This window comes from Macaca thibetana, chromosome 18 (assembly GCF_024542745.1).
Source record: "Macaca thibetana thibetana isolate TM-01 chromosome 18, ASM2454274v1, whole genome shotgun sequence".
Classification (NCBI taxonomy): Eukaryota; Metazoa; Chordata; class Mammalia; order Primates; family Cercopithecidae; genus Macaca; species Macaca thibetana.
In genome coordinates, this window is record NC_065595.1 from 53,546,618 (window position 1) to 53,568,748 (window position 22,131).

The 22,131-nt window shown below is 39.1% G+C and overlaps 2 protein-coding genes across 4 annotated transcripts in view; both read left to right on the forward strand.

The window, feature by feature from the left end:
* CHST9 (carbohydrate sulfotransferase 9) overlaps window positions 1-22,131 on the forward strand; it is a 284,572-nt gene that overhangs the window by 114,325 nt on the left and 148,116 nt on the right. For 2 of the 3 annotated variants that reach the window (XM_050767139.1, XM_050767140.1), the window contains exon 3: window positions 17,730-17,768. In XM_050767139.1, coding sequence (XP_050623096.1) covers window positions 17,730-17,768 — 39 coding nt within the window. Of the gene's footprint in view, window positions 1-17,729; window positions 17,769-22,131 lie in introns of those variants that run through there. The other variant, XM_050767141.1, reaches the window with a different exon arrangement.
* Window positions 5,821-22,131, forward strand: part of KCTD1 (potassium channel tetramerization domain containing 1) — a 622,936-nt gene continuing 606,625 nt past the window's right edge. The window contains exon 1 of the mRNA XM_050767132.1: window positions 5,821-5,828. The gene's annotated coding sequence lies outside the window, so the exon portion shown is untranslated. The remainder of the gene's footprint in view (window positions 5,829-22,131) is intronic.

Sequence of the window (22,131 nt, forward strand, 5' to 3'; positions counted from 1 at the left end):
AATTTAAGCCTTTGGGGGTTAGTGTCATCCTGACAGGTGTAACAATCACATTGGCTGGGTACTGTGGCTCATGCCTGTAATCCCAACACTTTTGGGAGGGAGGCTAAGGCAAGGGGATCGCTTGAGGCCTGGAATATGAGGCCAACCTGGGCAACATACAGAAACCCTGTCTCTAAAAAATAAATTTAAAAAACAGAATCATAGCTATTTTTATTTTACTGTGACTTAAGAGTTGTGAATTTATATTCATCATTTAGTAAGCATTTCTTTTAACTTTTATAATAAGTCCAACAGTTTAGTATTATTGCTTCCACCTTGAACATGAGAAGATGGAAGTTCAGAGAGGAGAGCAACTGGCCGAGGTCACTTTACTATACGTGGAAGAGAGAGGGTCCAAATGCAGGCCCTCTCCCTTTTTTACCTTGTTAACTCCTAGCAATTGAAACTTAAAATATGCAAATAAGTAATAGCTGTGTTGCAGCAGGTTCTTTTCCTTTTGACTTGCCCAGATCCAAAAGTCTCCCACCCTTCACGAAGTACCCATTTTTTAAGACCCAAATAAGTAGACTGTTTTCCCACCCTCTATGAGGTCCTGTGCCCTCTACGTGCCACCTTTACTGCGGGCTAATAAGCTCTTCTGGATATCACCTGTTTCATTTTCTGCTTATGCCACATTCTTGTTCCTATTCCATGTTTTACCTCCTAGAACAAGACACTCTCTGATGTATATCAACCCTAAGATGGTCCGTAACCTTTTGCCACCCTCACATGGCACTATAACGCCAAACCGACTTTTGTTAATTGGAAGATTGATAGAATGGAGCCCAACATAATGCAGAATTGGAAATAACTTAATATTGAAAGTAGTTATCATGGTTCCAAGTATTTTCTTTTTGTTTCCTAAAAAGAGAATTTCTTGTTGATTGGATCCTTCCTTGGGTTTCAACTGACCACCATATTTATATATTCACCTAGGGGAGGCCTCTCTTTTTATATCATTTTTCCCTTAACTATTTTCAGGGTCATTAAACCTTATCTCTCAAAAAAAAAAAAAAAAAAAAAAAAAGCAGTGAACGACTCTATAAATCCTCTTATTTCTTTATACCTTTCCTTTTCTCCACTCTCCCAACTAGACTATACCAGGAATGTCACTTTCATAACCAAAACAAATTTTTAAAGGATCAGGGAATTTTCCTGAAGAATTGTTGTTGTTGTTGTTTTTTTTTTTCCTAGAGATGGCATTCTGCCCCTCCCCTAGAAGGCAAAAGAAAGTGGCTGCCATTTGTTTTGTTTTGATAGCAAACTCTCCTTCTTGTTACATTTGTGTTTTTAATACTATGTATTTGCACACAGTGGTTATAAAAGATTCCAGAATTTTAAAAAAATGAGGTCTAAAATTCTTGGCTTTCCAGAATTGGAGAAAAACAAAATACCCTGAAGACTCTTACATTCCTCTGAAAGCAGACCAAAGTCCGACTAAATGTAGCTGGCTGTGAGCTGTTCTTTAGCCAGCAAACTTCCTTAATATGTATGTATTTTAATTCCATTACATGACATTATCCAGTCTTCAAGATGAAATATTAAGATGTTTATGGAAGAGTTTTCTGCCACTTACACACAGGAAGAAAAGCTTCAGGCGGTGGCTGTTCTTTCTGTCCCCTCAAGTTTATACATTACAGACCTTATTTGCATGCACCAAAACTAAACATCTTGCCAGGGGATACAGATCCCTGTGTGCCCTGCTAAAGAGGTGGCATGTGATGCTTGAAATGTTTGAGATGACAAATAGCCCAGCAGGTCTGGCCTCTTCCTCTCCTGCCCTGGGCTGCTGGCAATCTATTTCAAATTGTGTGTGCATTGTAGGGTGAAGCCTGTACCAAGAAGTGCCAGCCTTACCCCAAGCAGTGTCCTCTTGAATATGGGATTAAGTGAAAGTCTCTGGGGAGTAGCCAGAGAACAAAAGAGCATATCATCACCAGAGGCAGGAGCAGCTCACCAGAAGGAACCTCTACGCTCTGCGTTTCTTTCCAATGTTTATGTTGTCATATGGAATCCTGTCAAATGTTTTCAAATGGAAAAATGCACCCACCATGATTCTTTAAATGAATAGTTCCGCCATCCATGGGGGCATCATTTGAATGCCTAGAAGAAAATCTGGAGTTTGAACTATCTTGAGTTGAAGCTAGCCTTGCCATTTTTGTTTGTAGCTCAAATAGTACTTTCCAGTGCAAAAATGTCACTGCTCTGATGTGTGCGGAACAGAGTGCTCTGCGTGTATTAATCATGGTGCCGTCTGCATGGGTGGATATTGTTGGAAGCAGAGATAGCAACCTGGGCCCCATGATGCTGGCTCCAGGAAAATGTTGGCGGAGCTCACAAGCTGATTATTTTTTCACTGTAAAGCTTAGGTATTACAAATGTGTGATCTGAATTTTTTAACATTTTTCTTCACCTTTGAAATTACTCTTTTCTCTATCTATCTGTTATCACTTTCCCAGGGTTTCCAACGAGCTTGTTAAGAACTAAGATCAGCCTGCCTATTAATACTCAGGCCTGATTTTTCTTTACCCATAATATCTAGCAGTGTCACAACGGAGCTTAAAAAAAAGTCACTGTATATAGCCCATAGGTATTCAGGATTCTGGGGGATACCTGTTAGACGTCCCTGGAAATATAACTGTATTGTACACATTGGGGACTGCCTTCTCCTCCTTCCAGAGGCACCCCATTAAGATGGAACACAATACTACAAAATTTACAGCCCTCCTGGCCTCCGACCTTCACAACCCCCACCACCCTCACCCAGATTTGAATACAACTCGTTCAACTGAAGGATAAAACCTCAATTTAAAAAAACCACACACATGTAAAATGCAAATGATCTCATAATTTTTTGAAAAAAGAATCTATAGCAAATGATGAATTGAGGAGTTTAAAATCAAACTGACAGATTGGGGCTATGTAAGCAGCCAGTTCAGATAATTTTATGGAAGGAAAAACTTACATATTTTGCACAACAAAGGAAAAAGAATAGAAATGACCCATTTCCACAAGACTTCAGAGAACATTTTATGCACATGACAGTGGATTGTCTGTATCCTATAAAATAATGCTAGGAGGAAAGGCTAACTCCATCCTACTTTATTTACTTCACATCAGCAATTTTTAAAAGAATTTCTCCAATTTTTGAAACATACAATAAATTTGACAATGATCATTTATAAAGATACTTGTTTTTATTTGTATTTTGTCTCCTTAGGATAAGCTTTGCTAGGTGTGTTTGAGATAGGAAACTGAAGACTGTATAAATCAAAAGGATAATTTAAATCAATTTGTGTCTCTCAGTTTTGTACATAAATTAGGCCAGTATCACAAAAATATGAGGGAGCATATGTGGTAAACAGTGTGATTTGTGAAAGCTCTGGATTCTAATCCAGGATCTAATGTTTACTGCGTAATCTTGGGCAAGTTTATGCAAGTTTACCTTTCTGAGTCTCTATTATTTATTTACAAGCTGTGGACAAAATATTTCCCTGTTCCTTCCCCTGGGACTGAGCTAAGAATCCAGTGAGATAGCGCATGTGTGCTAGTCATCTCTGTGCATTCTCCTGGGAACTACCCTTGGTGTTTTGTCATGACCCACCTGCCCCTGTAATTGCTGGGCCTGAGGCAAGAGAACTACTGGGTGAGGTGTCAGAGCCCCGGCAGCAAAGAGTGGTTGCCTCTCAGCAGTAAAAAGAATTGAGCAGCAACAGCGTAAGTTTGAAGAGGAATGTTTTATTAGATAGAAGGAATGCGGCAGCAGAGTGCAGCTTCAGTAAGAGAGGACCGAGTGTACCAGGTTGGATCTTCCTTAGGGGTATTTGTGGACCTTAATGCAGGAGCTGAAGGGTGATTTGGACCATATTAGTCATACTGGTCATGAGAAATGATTACATTTGTGCATGTTTTGGTGTCTTGATGTCAGCAAAGATTGTACAATGGGTTTCAACAGGATTGCATTCTAGAAATGTACAGAAATTCTAGAAATCTCATTACTTCTGAATTCCTCACATAAGGAGATTTTCCTCCAGATGATCTGCTTGGCGGCCACCAGGTGATCTTTGCTCTCCTTGAGAACCAGTGTAGGTCCCCTTTTCTTTCTACCTTCATCACAGTCCCTCCAGCATTGCAAGGGGCCTCATGCACGTGCATTGGGGCCATCGATACACACATCAAAGCCCCAGGAATCCTTTGAACACTCCTCGGGCCTTGGAGTCTACACACCAATGATCCAATCTGGTCCCCTCCTCCAGTGATCTGATCTGGGCAGAGTTAGGTCAGAGAATTCTGGCATCCCAGGTACTCAGTGCATGGTCTAGGAAAGGTGTGGACTCCATAGACAGACACCTGGGCCCTCCTCACCTTCTGTGAAAGTGATATGTGTGAAAGAGAGCAAGAGAAGATCCTCTAAAGTACAGTGCCTGGCTGGGGAAGAGTCTCACGCCTACAATTTTTGGAACTGTTTTAAAGTTTAAAATTAACTCTAAGTAATATTAAAGCTCTTAATTCTTTCCTTTAGATTTTATTCCTAGTGTATTTAGCATTGACTATTATTTTTGTAGTTGGCTTGTGTATGCTTTCAGCTACAAGTACAAAAACTTGAACTTATACCCAAAAAGGTTAAATAACACATAACAAAAAATCCTGAGGTAGGGTGGCCCCATGCTACATTAATTCAGAGGCTTGGTGACTTCACCCTTGGGGTGTGTTCCCCTCAGTCATTCTTGGAGTAAGTTGGTTTTGTCCTCATGTCCCAGGCATCATGCCCCGATGTGACAACATGCACTGAAAGAAAAGGAGATGGTTTCTCCCATGCGTCTCTCTTTATTGGCAAGAAAAATCTTTTAATGAAGTTCTTCAACAGAATTCATCTCACCTATAACCTACTTGGGAGGCTGAGGCAGGAAGATCACTTGAGCCCAGGAATTTGAGTTTGGCCTGCTCAACATAGTGAGACCTCATCTCTAAATAAATAAATGTACATGTCATTAGCCAGAAATATCAAACGACCACCTAAACTAAGGGGGATGGGGACCATGATGATTAGTTTACATGTTTTATGCATGTCATGTGAGTAGAGAGTTGGGTACCAGCATAGGAAAAGAGGAGAAAGGACTGTGGACAGGCACTCAGTTGTGTTTTTCACAGTAAATAAAGCTGGAAAGTTACTGCCCTTCCCTGACAATGCCAAATTCTTAGTCTTGTGCAAATCTTAGCTCTCAGTGACCCCATCTAGTCGGGATCCTCTTTTCGACATTCCCACTCTCCTTCCTGGAGCTCACCTGCGCCCGCTCCCTGGAGTACCCTACTTCCCACCCTTCTGGTGGGCTGCACTGTGCCAGTGTCTGGCTTGCTTTTTCTGAAGTCAGCAATTCACACTGAACACTAATGAAAGATTTTTCCAGAAAATAGCTTGTTGCCTTAGGCATTCAGACAACATTTCTCTTCACTCCTGGAGTGTCTCTTCCTGTGTGTCTCTATTATTAGGTACAGGCTCATTTCCAGCCCCCACTTGGAGGCCCTATGAGTTGTACCAGTCCCCAACCTCTTCTCTAGGGCCCCTCCCTGAATCTTGACTGTGAATTTCTTGTTTACTTTTTACAATAGCGTTGCAGACATGAAGTGCCTATCTTTCTGTCTCTCACATAACAGACACTCAACAAGATGTGCTCTGGTTGTTTTCTCCTAAGTGCCCAAGTGGTGGGGAGCCTCTTCTACACCTAAAATGCACTAGACAATTAACAATTTTCTTAGCAAATTCCATTCAACCAAGTTTCCGGGGGACAGTCTTTACAAGCTTATAAAGTAGCCTGTAAGGCCTGAAAACAATAAATCAGTATCCACTCATCTAGGCACACTTTTCTTGTTTTCTTCCTTCTATCCATGAAATATCAGCTTCCCTGAATGTCTAAGGTCCAAACCTTTGATGTGGGTCAATGTGAAGGAAAAGATGAGTGTGACAAGGATATTTTTAAGATAAAAAAAGGAAAAACTTGGGGCTAGCAAGATTAAAAACTGTAGTGACATCTCAAAGAAGAAAATAAAGTTCACCTCTGGCCTCCACCAGCTTTCTCCACAAGCTAATGAGATGATGATTAAGAGTGTGGGGGAAAAGAGCAATGAAATGTCCTTGTTTCCCCCAGATGAAAATCTAGGCAGGACTGTGTGTTCGTTAGTCACATAAATTGCTATTTAAAGTGAACCAACTCAGACTTCACAAGCATAGATTCTGATTGGACTCATATCATTGCCTTTCCTAATGAAATGATTCCCGTTGTTGCCTTCACACAGAAAATTAACTCTAAATAATATTAAAGCTCTAATTCAATATAGATTCCACTAATTGATCCTTTAGAAGTAAATCTACCCAGGGAAAATAAGACTATTTTAAATTATTTACCAAAAATTGTGTTGAGTCTTTCGAGTGTTTCAGTTCAGAGGATTTCTATATAATTGTAACAATATATGGTAAAGTTTTTGAAGGCTAGATACATATTTTAATGTCATTGTTTCAAATGGGTACCCCAATTGATGGTTCACAAGTTCTGATGTGCTGCACTACTGGCAAGTCTCCACTTTACTTTTACTCAGCTTGACAGGGTAAAATTGTAAAACTCTAATAAAACAAAGCATGTAGTACTCTATAGAAATTGTGCTTTAACTGCACTCCTAATAACAGACTTTATTCTTTTTTCATGAAAAGCAATAATTTTAGATGCTAAAATGCTGAATAATAAAACATATTTATAGGTATATTGAGCAAACCCTCTTAGGAAAGAAGGAATCTAGGTGACTCCTGCTTTAAAGGAAAAGATATCAATATATATTGATATGTATGTCAATAAATATTCTCATTATGAAAAACAAAAGCATTGTTTTGACTATTCCTGTGTAACCAAGTATGACAAAACTTAATGATATAAAAATGATATTTTGCTTGCAGTTTTGTGGCTTAGGGATTTGGGAAATTTTGGCAGGGCAGTCTGTCTCAAATCCACATGGCATTTGCTGAAGTGACTAGAGCTGGAAAATCCCCTTCTAAAATGGTTTCTTGTCCCACATATCTGGTCCCTGGGTTGAGATGGCTGGAACACCTGGGAGCTGGTCACATACTGTTCAGGCAGCTCTCTTTCCATGTGGCCTCCATGTGTGGTTAGCTTGAGCTTCCTTACAGCGTGGTGGTCTCAGGGTAGTCTGACTTCTTACCTGGTGTCTGGAGCACATTTTTAAAGACAGGAAGTAGAAGCTGCCCGATTCTCAAGGCCTAAGCTTAGAGATTGGCAAAGCATCATTTCTGCTGTATTCAATTGGGTAAGCAAGTTACTAGGCCTGCAAATATTCAAGGGGAAGGAAATTAAACTCTAACTCTTAATGTGTTACCATTTTTGTTCCAGCACAGGAGTGAATAAACATATTATGAAAAGATTTGTCATTTTACAAAATAATTTATTCCAGTTTCTCTCAATATAATAAACACACCAAAGACATTTAGAATATTATATTATTTAAAAGTGACTACTCACACCTAACTTACTAGAAACATGTTCAATGCTCAAAGGAAAGTACAAATGCTCACATCCCTGCTTTAGTCAGTAGCTGCAGCTTACGCAATTAAGACTAGCATTCCTATTTTGCAAAGCTATTTAAAACCTGGCACTAACTATGTATTTACTATTGCCAGTCTGACTTCAACCTCTAAAGGTCTTCCAAAAATCTTCTCTGCCAAGAAATGACTGCCTCAGAATGAGATCCTGAATATCAAAAGGTTTACTCTAAGATTTAATTCAGCCAGACCAATGTTGGAAATCTGAAAGGGGCTGTTGTTTGTCACGTTAATTATGTGCTTGTCGGGTAGATCTCAGTGGGAAGAAATTTTGTACTTGGGAATTTCCAAGACAACCTAAAACCGTTGTTTCTCATACTGATTTTACTATTTCTTTGCAGAGAGGTCAGCCGCCTGCAAATCTTTGGGCATTCGGTCCTTCTCAGGCTTTCTCCATGCTATGCCGGATGGCAGACCCCAGGGCTGGGGAGTGCAGATGGAGAGTCAGCCCTGCCAAGGCAGATGGCTGACCTCAGAAGCCCAGATCTATCTGTATCGATATGTTTCTGAAGGGCCAGTTTTTGTATCTCAGTACACACTGTCTGGAGCTCACAGTACTCGCTGTGCTCATAATGGCTCTCTTTGCCTAAGTGTCCTAGCAACATATCAACTAAGCAAATAGAAACAGACAGGAGCAAGTGTAGTTTATCTAAACCTGCAGGAGGGCAGAGAGGATTCACAGCCGTACAGAAGCTATCCTCAATGTCTATGGAGGCTGGTGTTTCAACATCAGCATGAATCCAGCCATAAATTATAAAATAAATTCCTCATTCTTTTATACCGTTGACCACCCAGAAGCTACAGTTTTATGTACCTCTACAGACCAGTTGGTTTTCAAATTGGCCCAGTTAAACTTCTCTGTTCCTCCTCTTACAATATAGTACATAAAATCCTCTCACATCCCTGTTTGCATAATTTCTTTTGAAATTATTAGTAGATAGCATTTACCTGTCTAAATGAATAGACCATTGAATCTTGCAAGAGCCAAGTTACTTTTTTAAGATCCTACTACCAATTGTTGAGGAGAACAAGTTCTGGCAGGGAGGTCTCTGATTGCTAGAGCAGCTCTCCCTTTCTCTTCAGACCACATTCCACTATTGACAGTCCACAGCAGCTGGTCACTCCAAAGTGTGAATAGGAATTCAAGCCATAAAGCCTGCATCCTAAAATCATATGATCTTAGCTCATAACTGGGGATAATTTTGACATGTAAATTTGGTTTTCATCAAACCAATTAGTATTTGAAAAGAGTTAGGACATGAGGATGACAGAAAGGGAATTCACTAAAATGGGAAGCTCTTTTCCCTTGGAAACAAAAAGAAGAGAAGAGAGGGAGGTGATGTAAATATACCAAAAACCTCCCGAAGTCTCAACTTTATAATATTCATAATAGAAGTCATCGACCCTGAGGATATAAAGAATTATTATATGCTATTAAGGACTACCTGATACAGAATATTTGTAAAGAGGAGCACCTAGCAATGCACTGTGTGCTGTGTCCCAGGCACCAAGGTGACAGCATTACAAATATTGTTGTGTTATGCACTCAAAACATGGAGAGATTATTATTAAACACATCATTTTATTTAATCTTCACAGTGACCCTGTGAAGTAGGTACTTGCATTACCCCCATTTCCAGATAAACACAAATCACCTTAGATTAAATGAGGTACCACAGTGATCAAGTGGCAGAGCTACAAATCTAAGTTCTTCACCACTCTACAAAATTGTCCTTAATCACCACAGCTAATAAGTACAGAAAAGGTAAAAATATCTGGATTCATATTCCAGGTCTGACATTCATTAACTGGAACCTTGTGCATGTGAAAAAAAAGATTCGGAGCCTGCCTTCACCCTCAGAAAGTGAAAGTCATTTTCATCTACTTCATAGAGTTACCTGGAAAATTAAATGAACTAATATTTAAGTGTCAATAGAATGCCCAACTCATAGTAAGTACTGAATAAATACTTACCTGATAAAAAGAAAATTTCAAGATCTTTCAAGTATCTTACTCCTGAAACACTGTGGTTAGATAATTAGAAGTTAAAAAATTGTTTCATCAAAACAAATAATTTGATAATAATTGACTAGTTAAAAGGCAGTCTGCAGAAATATTTTTAAAAATAATTTATTCCTGCAACTTTTAAAACCTAGGGACTGATTATATATTCCAAACAAATCTTGTGTGCACGCACACACACACAAAAGAGAGAAGAGGTGAGAACACAAAGCACATGTAATGAGAAGATACTCTAGACTTCATTCCATACATAGCTCACAGGCATCCCTCGGTAGGATGAGAAGTTAGTCCATCGAAATCTAAATCCATGTTCCTTTTGTTATATTATGCTGTTTCCCATAGGAAGGGATTGACTAAGAAAATCTTGCATTTAGGTGGATTTTATGTATCCATATTATCTCATGACAACCAATAAGAAGGATTTTTTGGTGTACTAGCACCCAAGATGGCATAATTTTGAAATTATTTTAATATATTGATAAAGGCTTTTTTTTGCTATTATTATCCAATTCCACATCCCACTTTTCTCAAAAATTTTGCATTAACATAGCTAAACATGGCAATAGTGGTGACCTGGGTTTTAGGTCTGGGCTTGCAAATCAACTAGCACTATAACCTAGTCACCCTGTCTGGTAAAGGAAGCATTTGAAGCATTTCAAGCTCCTTCGTCTCTGAAATGAACCGAACCGAAACCCTACCACCTTCCACTTTTTCTAGTTAACTCAGAAGTATAGAAGCACTACAGATTCTCATTATCCAAAAATATTGCCAGTTTTTTTCCATTAAAATCTAGGTGAAACAAAAATGATATTAAGCAGTTCATGGCAGTTAGCATTATATTATCTGGTGGTTATGCTCTTCCCCCCTTTTTTAATAAGTAGCATGTGCACAGTAATTTTCATTGTCATGATTCTATGCCTTCTTCATACTGCGTTTTGCCAAAGAAACATCAGACACAAATGAACATTCTCAGGTATCCTAGCAACAGGATGTGATTAATAATACCTCTCAGAGCAGGGCAGATAAAAATGCCTGAAAGTGAACGCAAACTCAGAATTGGCTACTGAGAAATTGGTAGTGCGGTGAGACAAGTTTCATAAGATACCACGACAGACTTTATCATAGAAAGATGGAAGCAAGTAGAAGAGAGAACATATTTTAGAGAGGAGACTATAGTTGAGCATGAAAATATAGTATATGTGTGTGTGTATATATATACACACATATATATAGTGTACATATAAATGTGTATAAACATACGTGTGCACGCATACACGCGCGCGCGCACACACATATATAATTTCCTTTTCCTGAGAAGTGACATGAGATACTGAGTTGTAATACAGATGCCCCTACTCATTATTGGTGAGACAGCATCAAATTGCCATTTATGTGCCCGTGGTTTTAAAAGATCAAAAACAATCCCTGTGATTAAGAGACTACTTCCATACTGAAGTATTGAAATGTACTGTAAATTGATATATATGTAATGTTTCTCCATGAAACAATATCCACAACCTCAAGTCTAAAATAGCTTTTAAAAATATTGAGACTCAGTTTACATAGATAAATAGTCATGAGATGCGGAACTTTAGTGTTCAATTAAATAAATTTTCTCATATAAGAAAAAGTTTTATCTTGCAAATTCAATTTTTATGAGGTTATGGTCTATTTTTATTCATCACAAGTGGATGCCACATCCAGATTTAAACAGAAATAAGATGCAAACCATATTTTAATGTTTTGTTTTAAAACTAGAATCTGTGATAAAATAAAGCACAACTAGGAGAGAATGTGTGTTCATTATTCTGAAAGCCTTTCTATTATTTTATCACCCTCTTTTCTAATATAATAGTTTTCTTGGTTGTCAGTTGTAATATACATACCTGCTAAAAGCTCTATTCTTGGTTGTACTTTCACTACATTTTAGCAGCACTAAAATTGACTTCATGTTCTCCAGCATTTCAGAGTGGGTTGGAGTATTTGTGTTTAAGGCACACTGCTAGACTTCGGGAGAGAGAACAATGTGGGACTCTCTACTTGTCCTGAAGGAAGCCACCATCCAGTTAGGCAAACAAACACACAACTAATTGTGAACCAAAATAAGAATTAGTTCTATGGCAGAGGCATAAATGAAAGGCTACAGGAGCACAGAAGAAGGGTGCTTCATTCTTCAGGGCATGGAGAGTTTGGGGAGTTGACCCAAAAGAAAAGACTTCACAGAGGACTGGCAGCTGAGCTGAGCTCTAAAAGTTGAATAGGGTTTTGATAGGCAGAAGCCATGTGACAGGACATTCTAGGAAGCAGAAACAGCATGAATGGGGAACTGGGGTGGGGGTGTAATTCCTGGTATAATGGGTAACTCCTCTATGTGATGCTTGAGGAGTGGCAGCAGAAGGAAAGTTATGGCCAAATTGTCCAAGGTCATAAATTTTATATTAAGAAATGTAGAGTTTGATATTTAGGAGTGATTGGATTACAAGGAAAGAAAAAACCAACAAACCAGTTAGGAGCCCATAGAAAATAGATAACCCCAGGAACAGATAGAAAGTTCATGAACTCGGGATGGCAGTGACAAAGAAGATATGTTTCAAAGACCTGATAGAGAGGAATGGATCGGACTGATGGACAGATTAGATGGGAAGAAGGAGCAAAAGAAAGAAGGCTGTGGTTCTTAGGTTTTATGTTTGGTTGCCTGAGCAGACACCAAGGATGAGCAGTTTTGTAGGGGACGATAATTACTCTTGTTTTAATGGCATCTTGTTTTAATGGCGTCTTGTTTGCCTAACTGGATGGTGGCTTCCTTCAGGACAAGTAGAGAGTCCCACATTGTTCTCTCTCCCGAAGTCTAGCAGTGTGCCTTAAACACAAATACTCCAACCCACTCTGAAATGCTGGAGAACATGAAGTCAATTTTAGTGCTGCTAAAATGTAGTGAAAGTACAACCAAGAATAGAGCTTTTAGCATCTTCCTCCTCCTCCCCCTCCCACCCCTCCTCCTTCTCCTCCTCCTCCCACCCCTCCTCCTCCTCCTCCTCCTCCCACCCCTCCTCCTCCTCCTCCTCCTCCCACCCCTCCTCCTCCTCCTCCTCCTCCTCCCACCCCTCCTCCTCCTCCTCCTCCTCCCCTCCTCCTCCTCCTCCTCCTCCTCCCCCCCTCCTCCTCCTCCTCCTCCTCCTCCCTCCCACCCCTCCCTCCTCCTCCTCCTCCTCCTCCTCCTCCCACCCCTCCTCCTCCTCCTCCTCCTCCTCCTCCTCCTCCTCTTCTCTCCTTCTTACTTTAAGTTCTGGGATACATGTGCTGAACGTGCAGGTTTGTTACATAGGTATACCTGTGCCATGATGGTTTGCCGCACCTATCAACCCATCATCTAGGTTTTAAGCCCCGCATGCATTAGGTATTTGTCGTAATGCTCTCCCTTCCCTTTCCCCCAACCCCCAACAGGGCCCAGTTTGTGACGTTCCCCTCCCTCCTGTGTCTGTGTGTTCTCATTGTTCAACTCCCACTTGTGAGTGAGAACATGCGGTGTATGATTTTCTGTTCCTGTGTTAGTTTGCTGAGGATGATGGTTTCTAGTTTCATCCATATCCCTGCAAAGGACATGAACTCATTCTTTTTTTTTTTTTTTGAAACAGAGTCTCGCTCTGTCACCCAGGCTGGAGTGCAGTGGCCGGATCTCAGCTCACTGCAAGCTCCGCCTCCTGGGTTCACGCCATTCTCCTGCCTCAGCCACCCGAGTAGCTGGGACCACAGGCGCCCGCCACCTCGCCCGGCTAGTTTTTTGTATTTTTTTCAGAGATGGGGTTTCACCGTGTTAGCCAGGATGGTCTCAATCTCCTGACCTCGTGATCCGCCCGTCTTGGCCTCCCAAAGTGCTGGGATTACAGGCTTGAGCCACTGCACCCGGCCATGACATGAACTCGTTCTTTTTTATGGCTGCGTAGTATTCCATGATGTATATGTGCCACATTAAGCTCATCATCACTGGTCATTAGAGAAATTGGGACTATAATTATTTAAGTTAAGGACATGTGTTGAAGTGCAGTGGAGGACACAGGTAGAGATCTCCAGGAGGCTTTAAAACCTAAGTAGATTTTGGAGCTAGAGATGTAGTGTCACAATCATCTCTTTTGGGGAAAGTGAGCATTGAGAGAATGAGAGATAAGATCACCCATTCAGACTGAGATAAAGATACTAAAGAAGGAAGCCTAGAGGGTCATCTCCATCTGAACAGTTCAATATCTGTGTCCACTGATCAATATAATACTGTCCTATGTAATTTTTATTTTTCTAATTTGATGTTTAGTGTGTACGTGTGTGTGTATATATATATGCACACCTATATATACACACATACATATATATATAACTAAGAAATCTAAGTAGATTCCTGTAACAGGACTAATTCATGATAAAACTAATAGGTAGCATTTATATAGCACTCCACAGTTTACAAAGCCCTTTCATATAACATAGGGGCTGAGAATTGTTTGAGGTCTTCATAAAAAAAATTTGAGGTATTCATAAAAAAAAGTTGCACTTTTCAGCCTCCCTTCTGAAACAGGAGATGCCAATATTTCATGTTAATTTTGTCCATTTCTTGCTAGCTTTACCATATGGAATTGTTTAATCCTCACAGCATTCCAGAGAAGTAGGCCCTGATCCCCACTTTACAAATGAGAAAATCAGGGAGACTGATTGATATGCCTGCAATTGGCACTACTGTAGGTATAGTATATTAAATGATGAATTATGACAGACTTTCGTAACATATACATAACACCTATCTCAGCATTTAGCAGCTAAAAACAAACCTATCAGCTCACATGGTTTCTGTGGGGGACTCTGGAATAGCCAACTGGATGGTTCTGGTTTTGGCTTTCTCAAGATTACAGTCAAGATGTTGGCCAGAGCTGCTGTCAGCTGAAGGCTTGACTAGGGCTGGTAAATGGATTGCTCATATGCCTGGCAAGTTGATGGGGGCTGCTGGCAGGCCTTTGTTCCTCATTGGCTGTTGACAGGAGGCCTCAGTTCCATGTCACGTGGACCTCTCCATAGGGCTGCTTGAGTGTCCTCACAACATATTATCTGGCTTCCCCCAGAGGGAGTGATCCAAAAGAAAGGAAGATTGAAGCCATAGATTTTTGTCTTTGTTTTTCGAGATGGGGTCCTGCTTTGCTGTTCAGGTAGAGTGCTGTGGTGCAGTCATAGTTCCTGGTAACCTCAAACTCCTTGGCTCAAATGATCCTCCTGCCTCGGCCTCCCAACTAATTAGGGAGGCGACAGATGCGTGCCACCAGGCCTGGCTAATCTTTTAAAAACATTTTAGAGATGGTGGTCTCATTATGTTGCACTGGCTGGTCTCAAACTGCTGGTCTCAAGTGATCCTCCTGCCTCAGCCTACCAAAGCACAGAGATTACAAGCGTGAGCCACCACACCCAAACTGGAAGCTACAATTTTCTTAAGGATCAACCTCAAAATCACACTCTATTATTCCCGCAAAATGCTTGATTACACAGTCAGTCTAAATCAGTGGGATTACACGGGACATGAATATCGAAAGAAGAGAAGATGGGAATCATTGGGGACACCTTGATCACTACACCATATTATTTATCTCAAATACATACACTTCCAACTTTCAGAATTAGAAACTCATTCTAATATAGGTTAAAGATACTTCAAAAAGATGCTTTTCTTTACGTAATTTACAATTCAAGCCTTGAATACCATTTTTTAAAATTTATGAAAATGTCTGAGGCCTCTAGTATTCAGAAGTGAATAATCAAACAGTAAGCAGTGGCTTGCCCAGTGGAAAACTTAAATGAGGAGGTGCCCTGTCACACTTGGTAATGAATGAGGCCTTTAAATGGATTATTCGTGTTATTTATCTGTTGGAATCATTGAAATAAATTGCATCAAACAAGTCCTCTGGAAATCACCCAAATAAATATAACGTGCCATTAATCAAAGTGCCAGTGAAATGAATTGTACACTTTTCGCAGCGACACGAGGGAAGATTGTACATTTTCCACCTTATATTTTAGGACTTTAGAAGACTTGAAGGGCTGCTAGAAAAGCTTGGATACAGTTTACATGTAGCTTCAACGTGTGGCCTAACTTCTCAGTAACTAGCTCCAGCTAAAGAATGTTGATAGATGACAAAAAAGTGGCAGCTGGAAGGATGGCCCTCACTTATCCAAAACCAAGGCCCTAACCTCCACCGTGGTGTTCATCGCCCAGGTGCACAGTTTCTTACCTAAGTCTAGAAGCATGCTTACGTTTTCCATAGCTTAGCAAAAACCTTGAGTTGACTTCTGTTCAAGCTATTGTCCCATTTCACTTATTTGACTCATTTGGAGGCTGACAAATTTGATAAACAAGAAGCCATGTCCTCAGCTCCACTTCCTCATCACACACTTACTTCCCAGACCCTGGCAGTCTCTCTTGTGTTCTCTGCCCACTCTCTGCTAAAACTACTCTCACAGTCTAGCAAAAATCATGTGAACTCCCCAAGTAGTAGCAACATGCTATTGAAAACCCCCATACTTCTAAAACTTGATTTGTGGTACAGGAGCTTGCACTTTGTTGAGCTCCCTGGATCTCGGCTGCTTCCAACTTCCCATGGGCCTGTATCACAAAACAAAAGCAGCCGTCATGTCATCTTAGTTATTGTCCTCCGCCCACTCCTCTGTGCTATCTGCCTTTATGCCCCATTCACTCCTTCAGCTTCAGCCATCTTCTTACAATGAACACTTCTTGCATCTGTAATTTCAACTCAGATTTTTTGAATTTATTGAGACTTGCTTTGTGACTGAGTATGTGGTCAATCTTAGAGAATGTTCTGTGCACAGATGAGAAGAATGTGTATTCTGTGGTTGCTGGATGGAATATTCAGTAGATGTCTGTTAGGTCCATTTGGTCAAAAGTTCATTTAAGTCCACAGTTGCTTTGTTAGTTTTCTGCCTCCTTAATTTGTCTGATGCTGTCAGTGCCTGTTGGAGTCCCCCCACCATTACTGTGTGGCTGTATCTCTTTTCTTAGATCTAGTAGTATTTGTTTTACAAGCCTGGATGCTCCAATGTCAGAGGCATATATATTAGGACATTTAAATTTTCTGACCTCTTACAAGCTCCTTGTCCCCATAGTACTTCAAAGTCAGTCAGTCTAACACTGAACTTGTTATTCCCAGCCCCATCGCATTCTATAATACCATTTCCCCAACTTGCATCTCTGTGCCCAAAGTCACCTAGCTAACCATTCATCTTGACTTCTCCACCTTCCTGGCAACTCACATTTTATAAATCGCTGGGCCCTATTGTTTTGGCCTCCCCACTGTCTCTCGCATCCACTACTTCCCTCCCCTCCATTCCCACTGCCATAACTCAGTCCCCACATTCATTACCTTGTGCCTAACCTCTAGGATAGTCTTCCTCCTATGCACTGCTGTAAGTGTGCAAGGTCTTCTTGCACAAATACTCTGTCCATTTAGCCCATACTGTTTTCTTTGCCAAGAGTCAGTCATTTCTCTATTTCAAATTTATCAAATCCCATTTGTATCTCAAGGTCAAAATCAAATACCACTTTCTCCGTAACTTCATGAGCACCCCCTCCTTTCTTAAAATAACTGCTTCATCAACTCATATCTTTAAACATTCTACATCGTTTGAGGCACGTCTCACTTCATGTTATATTGTCTGTCCTTTCTATTTTTTCAAGTGGATTGTAAGAAGGCATAGTCTTATTTAGCTGTTTTTTCCATAGTACTTTCTATGGGGATTTGCCCTTTGTAGGTTTATTGTTGAGTAAATGACCCTTACTAACAAGATTTTAAAAATCCAATAGCACATTTAATGCATAGTTATTTATTTTTTACTTTCATAAATTGGTTTGCAAGCAGTTCTCATGCCTGTCAGCTGAGCCCAGTCATCTCCAGGAGCACATTGGACATGGCTGAAGTAGTGGTTGTGTTTAGAAATTGCTGTAAACTGGGCTTTCATCTTATTTTCATCATATTCTCATGATTCCATGCTGTAACTTATCTGCCACTTCTCATTTCAGGGAGAGTGGAGAAGAGAAGAGAACAAAAAGTAACTTCAGGTAAGATTTTTTCTAATGGGCTCCAGCTTTATTTCCTGATTTTATTTCCACCTTTAAAATGTTTTTAATTTATTATTCAAAAATACACACTAAAATTCATCATTTATGGTTTTTGAACTGGTCGATATTAATTTAATTAAAATAAATTCACACATTTAGCTTTTTCACTTTCACATCAGTTATTCCCTTTTCATTCAATCATTACATTCAAAAGAAAATGAGATGTAATGTCGTTTAATTTTTTCATGATTATCTATTTAAAGGTAAGTCTTGCAACCAACAGTATTAAAATACAGACGTTGTGATGTGATAGTTGACAGTTGACAACCAGTTTAGTTTCCCAAGTGACTGTGAATCTCAATTTTATTTCCTAAAACAGTTTATGTAGTGGATGTTTTTCAGGACAATATCAACTGAGAAGCATCTTTATGTTTTGGAGGAATTTCAAGAATGCCTTCACTTCTAAATTCATATGGATGCAGAAGTGAACCACGCTTTGGCAGAGTGCCATTGCACATAGTAGGGGTCAATATTTGCTAACTAATACAAACTTAAGTTTTTACATTTTCGTATTTCCATTACTCGCCTTTTAGCTTAAAGTTGTGAGGTAAGACAGATTTTCATTTATCAAGTCAATCTTTGCATAGGAGCAGTGTTGCAGCTCACAGTGCCCAGAAATTGCCAACAACCATAGAGAATGCTAATTTGGCATGTGTACCTATGCCCGCCATCCTTCCCAAGTTTCCACCAACCATTACTCCTGTGATAAGTGAGCGCTACCAATCACTCCCATCCACTAGCTTCTTTTAGCTTCATTTCTTGTCTGGTAATAAGATATTGTGTGTGTTTAATAAGATATTGTGTGTGTTTCCAAAAAGTCAGTATAGTCAATAGAAGACAAAGATCCATCTTAATCTAAAAGTGTATAAAGAGCATAAGCTCCTGTCTTTTTTCTCCTTTCTAACCTTAGCGTTCATTTCAGATAAGTGGGCAACTTACTACCTGCATGAATTTCCTGTTAAATATTATTGTTTGCGTTCTCTAGGAATCTTTTAAGGCCTGATCATGAACACACACACACATACACACACACACACACACACACACACACAATTATGAAAGCAAGAAAGTTTCTGATTCCCTCACAGGTATGATTACCTTCATTATTGCTCCTTAGGGGAGAAATTATTTGTACAGCTTCTAAAATTCTATTTCCATAATGCTGTAAGTCCTACCTTCTTAGTTAAAGAAAATACACAGTTTGGAAGAAAGCTAAGTTGGCCAAAGTGTTAAGTCTGATGCCTCATTAGGTTCCCTCCATAGTCATGGCTTCTAAAATTCTGTGTGATCAAGGTGACGCCAAGGTTAGAGACAGAGGCAGGACGAGGACTTAGGCATCTTCACTCCTTGTCCTTTCCTGCACCCCCACCATGCTAACCTTTCTTTTCAAAACAAAGTGCTAGTCATTTTAATGCTTTGTTCAGTGACTTGCTTAATAAAACACTTCTCAACAAATGGAAAATCTTTAAGGCAGCAGCATCTTTGATAGGGAACACAGGTCACTAGAGTTATGAGAAAACCCCCTTTACTAGTGGGATTTTTACAAATTTGCCCTATCTGATTTATAGCTTGTCAATTGCCTGATTTCTATGAGAGGGTGAGGTTAAGGAGAACTAATGGATAGAGCCCATATTCTAGGGGAATGTTAGGGGACTCCTAATCATTTCAAAGGACAACAAATCATGCCCTCAGGAAATCTAAATTTGTAACAATAGTCTGAGTTTTTAAGATTGGAACATACTGTTTGCCCCTATAGTCATAAATACTACAATCAGTCTGTGGTGCTGGCCTGAATGTAGACTTCTTTAGATAAAGTACGTGGCTAAGATACCGAAAACATCATGGACACTCCTATTTCTGACTTCCTGCTTGGATTTTTTCACATCTTTGTTCATTTTCCTCAGATTCTATGTCCTGCCTCCTCAGTTACTATATACCCCGCACCCTCTTGTTTACAGCTGAGTTTATCTCCCAGCTAAGAAAGACGAATATTAGGTTCTAGACCCTTTCAATCTACCCTATCCTATTGCACTAAATGTATAATAATTGAGACAAAAAAAATTAGAAAATATTTTAGAATATTCCTATTAAAACCAGGACCTACCAAGACCCTCATTTTTTGGTTGGTTAAGGTTAATTCTTTGTTTAAAGACTCTTGCACTAAGATGAAAGTTACACAGAAGCAACTTTTTGTTCAGGGTAAGAAATAACTTCACAACAAGGAAACGTCTCTGGCACTGGAAAGAATGAGATTATGTTTGTAAACATGTGCAGGGGTTGGGCACCTCCTAAAAGAATGATGACAAGAGATTGATAAAGATTTTGGTTAAATCATTGCTAAAGTTTTTTCTAATGTGTCTATGATTCTATTGCCATTTTCACTTAATTGAAATGGCTCTACTATGTATAATGGTCGTCAACAAAACTTAAGTAGCTTTCATTTCATTACATAACTGAGTGAATCATGTTCCAAAGATTACACTAATTTAGTTTGGACTGAGTTTCTCAGTAAAGCATCTAGCTGATGGTGTTAAGACTGTGGAATTAAACTGTCCTGTAGTCTATTTAGTGACTTCTATTTAGAGTCCGTCTACAGTGATTGCAATCCTGGCTATTGATTCATGTGTAATGCTACTTTTCATACACCAGAAATAACTCACAAGAGAATATGTATAACTTGGTATCATTCATTGTCATTTTTGAAAACCCATTCAAATTATATGCCCCTTGATACTAAACTTGGAAGTCTATGTCATATTCATACAATATGGTTAGAAACATCAAAACTAAATTTGGCGATTTGGCTTGGTAAAGAATATTATAAAATATATGGTGGTATAATGATAAATGGACAAATATGAGGAGGCAAATATCTGATGTCATCGATGTTCTATTTTCCTTTGATTCTCTTTACCAGGAAAATTTTTTAAAAGATCAGCTATTTCATAGATTTTACATAAAAACTTCATTGTTTGAAGTACCTTTGTCTCATCAGAAGAAAGACTTCTTTGTGGGCCATGGAATTCTCAATATTAGAAAGCAACACAGCATAAAATTCAAAGAGGAATTCTTGTGAAGAAAAGTGGATTATCAATTATTGTTAGGATGCTTACTAACATAAACTATGGGAATACCATCTGTTAAATCTATATTCCAACATTTCCAAGAAGAAGAACCCTTTCAAATTCAGTTAAGTATAATGGAAAGAATAGCCCTAGTGGACCAGAGAATGGAGAAATCAATTGTGTACTTTTCGCTTATGACATTAGAGCAATCCCTAAAGTTAGAAATGGTTTGTTCATTTGCCTAATTTGCAAAAAGCTACCCATAGAGAAGAACAATGTGGTTGGTTTTTTTATTTTTTATTTTTATTTTTTTTTGTCAACTCAAAAGGCAAAATTCATTATTGGAAATTTAGCAAATGTAGAACATCTGCTTTGCAAGCTCAGTCCCTTGCCACTTACTTTTTGAGTGTGTTCCTTCTTGGAAATGTTCTACAACAACAATGGCAACTCCATTTTAAAACTTTTTAACACACATTTAACATGCAGTCATTCAGGAAAAAAAAAATAAGTAGATACTGAATAAAATCTTCCATCTGTGCGTGAATAACATGTTCACTTTATTATATGTCACATTTATTGAATACAAATAATATTTAGCACATTTAGCATGATTTTTCTCTAGGCTATTTCTATTTTTATAGTGTTTTTGCCATAGTTCCTATACACTATCCAAAAAAAAAAAAAACTTAAAAATCAAGAGTGAAAAGGACCTATTTTGTGATAGTCTTAATTATTGGTGACCAACATTAAACATATGAAGTTAGCAGGTAGAAGACATTGTGACAAATACATTTAAGCAAACGTATTTGAAAACCCATCATTTTGGACATCGGTATTTTGCAATATCTGCACATTTCATTCTCACTTTGAGAATCATTATTCCAGTTAGAATCAAGCTTAAAATGCTTACCATTCTAACTTGTTCATAGCTTATAAAAGCTATTTTCTTGACAGCACCTCAGGCACCACAAAAGGGGCAAAGAAGGAATCTGAGGCATTTATAAGTTGATACTTTCAATTTGATAAATATTTTAATGGTCCAGGACTTGTGCTTAACATCAGAGATGCAAAGTGAATAAGATGTGGGATAAATATCCTTAATTCACTCACTTTCAGTTCAGGGAGAAAAGCAAGTACACATGATTACAACACGGTGCCTTTTAAAGAATGATGTACAAGGTATTATGAGGAATTCAGGGAGGGCTTCCTGGAAGAGGTGAGACTTGAGTCAATCCTTG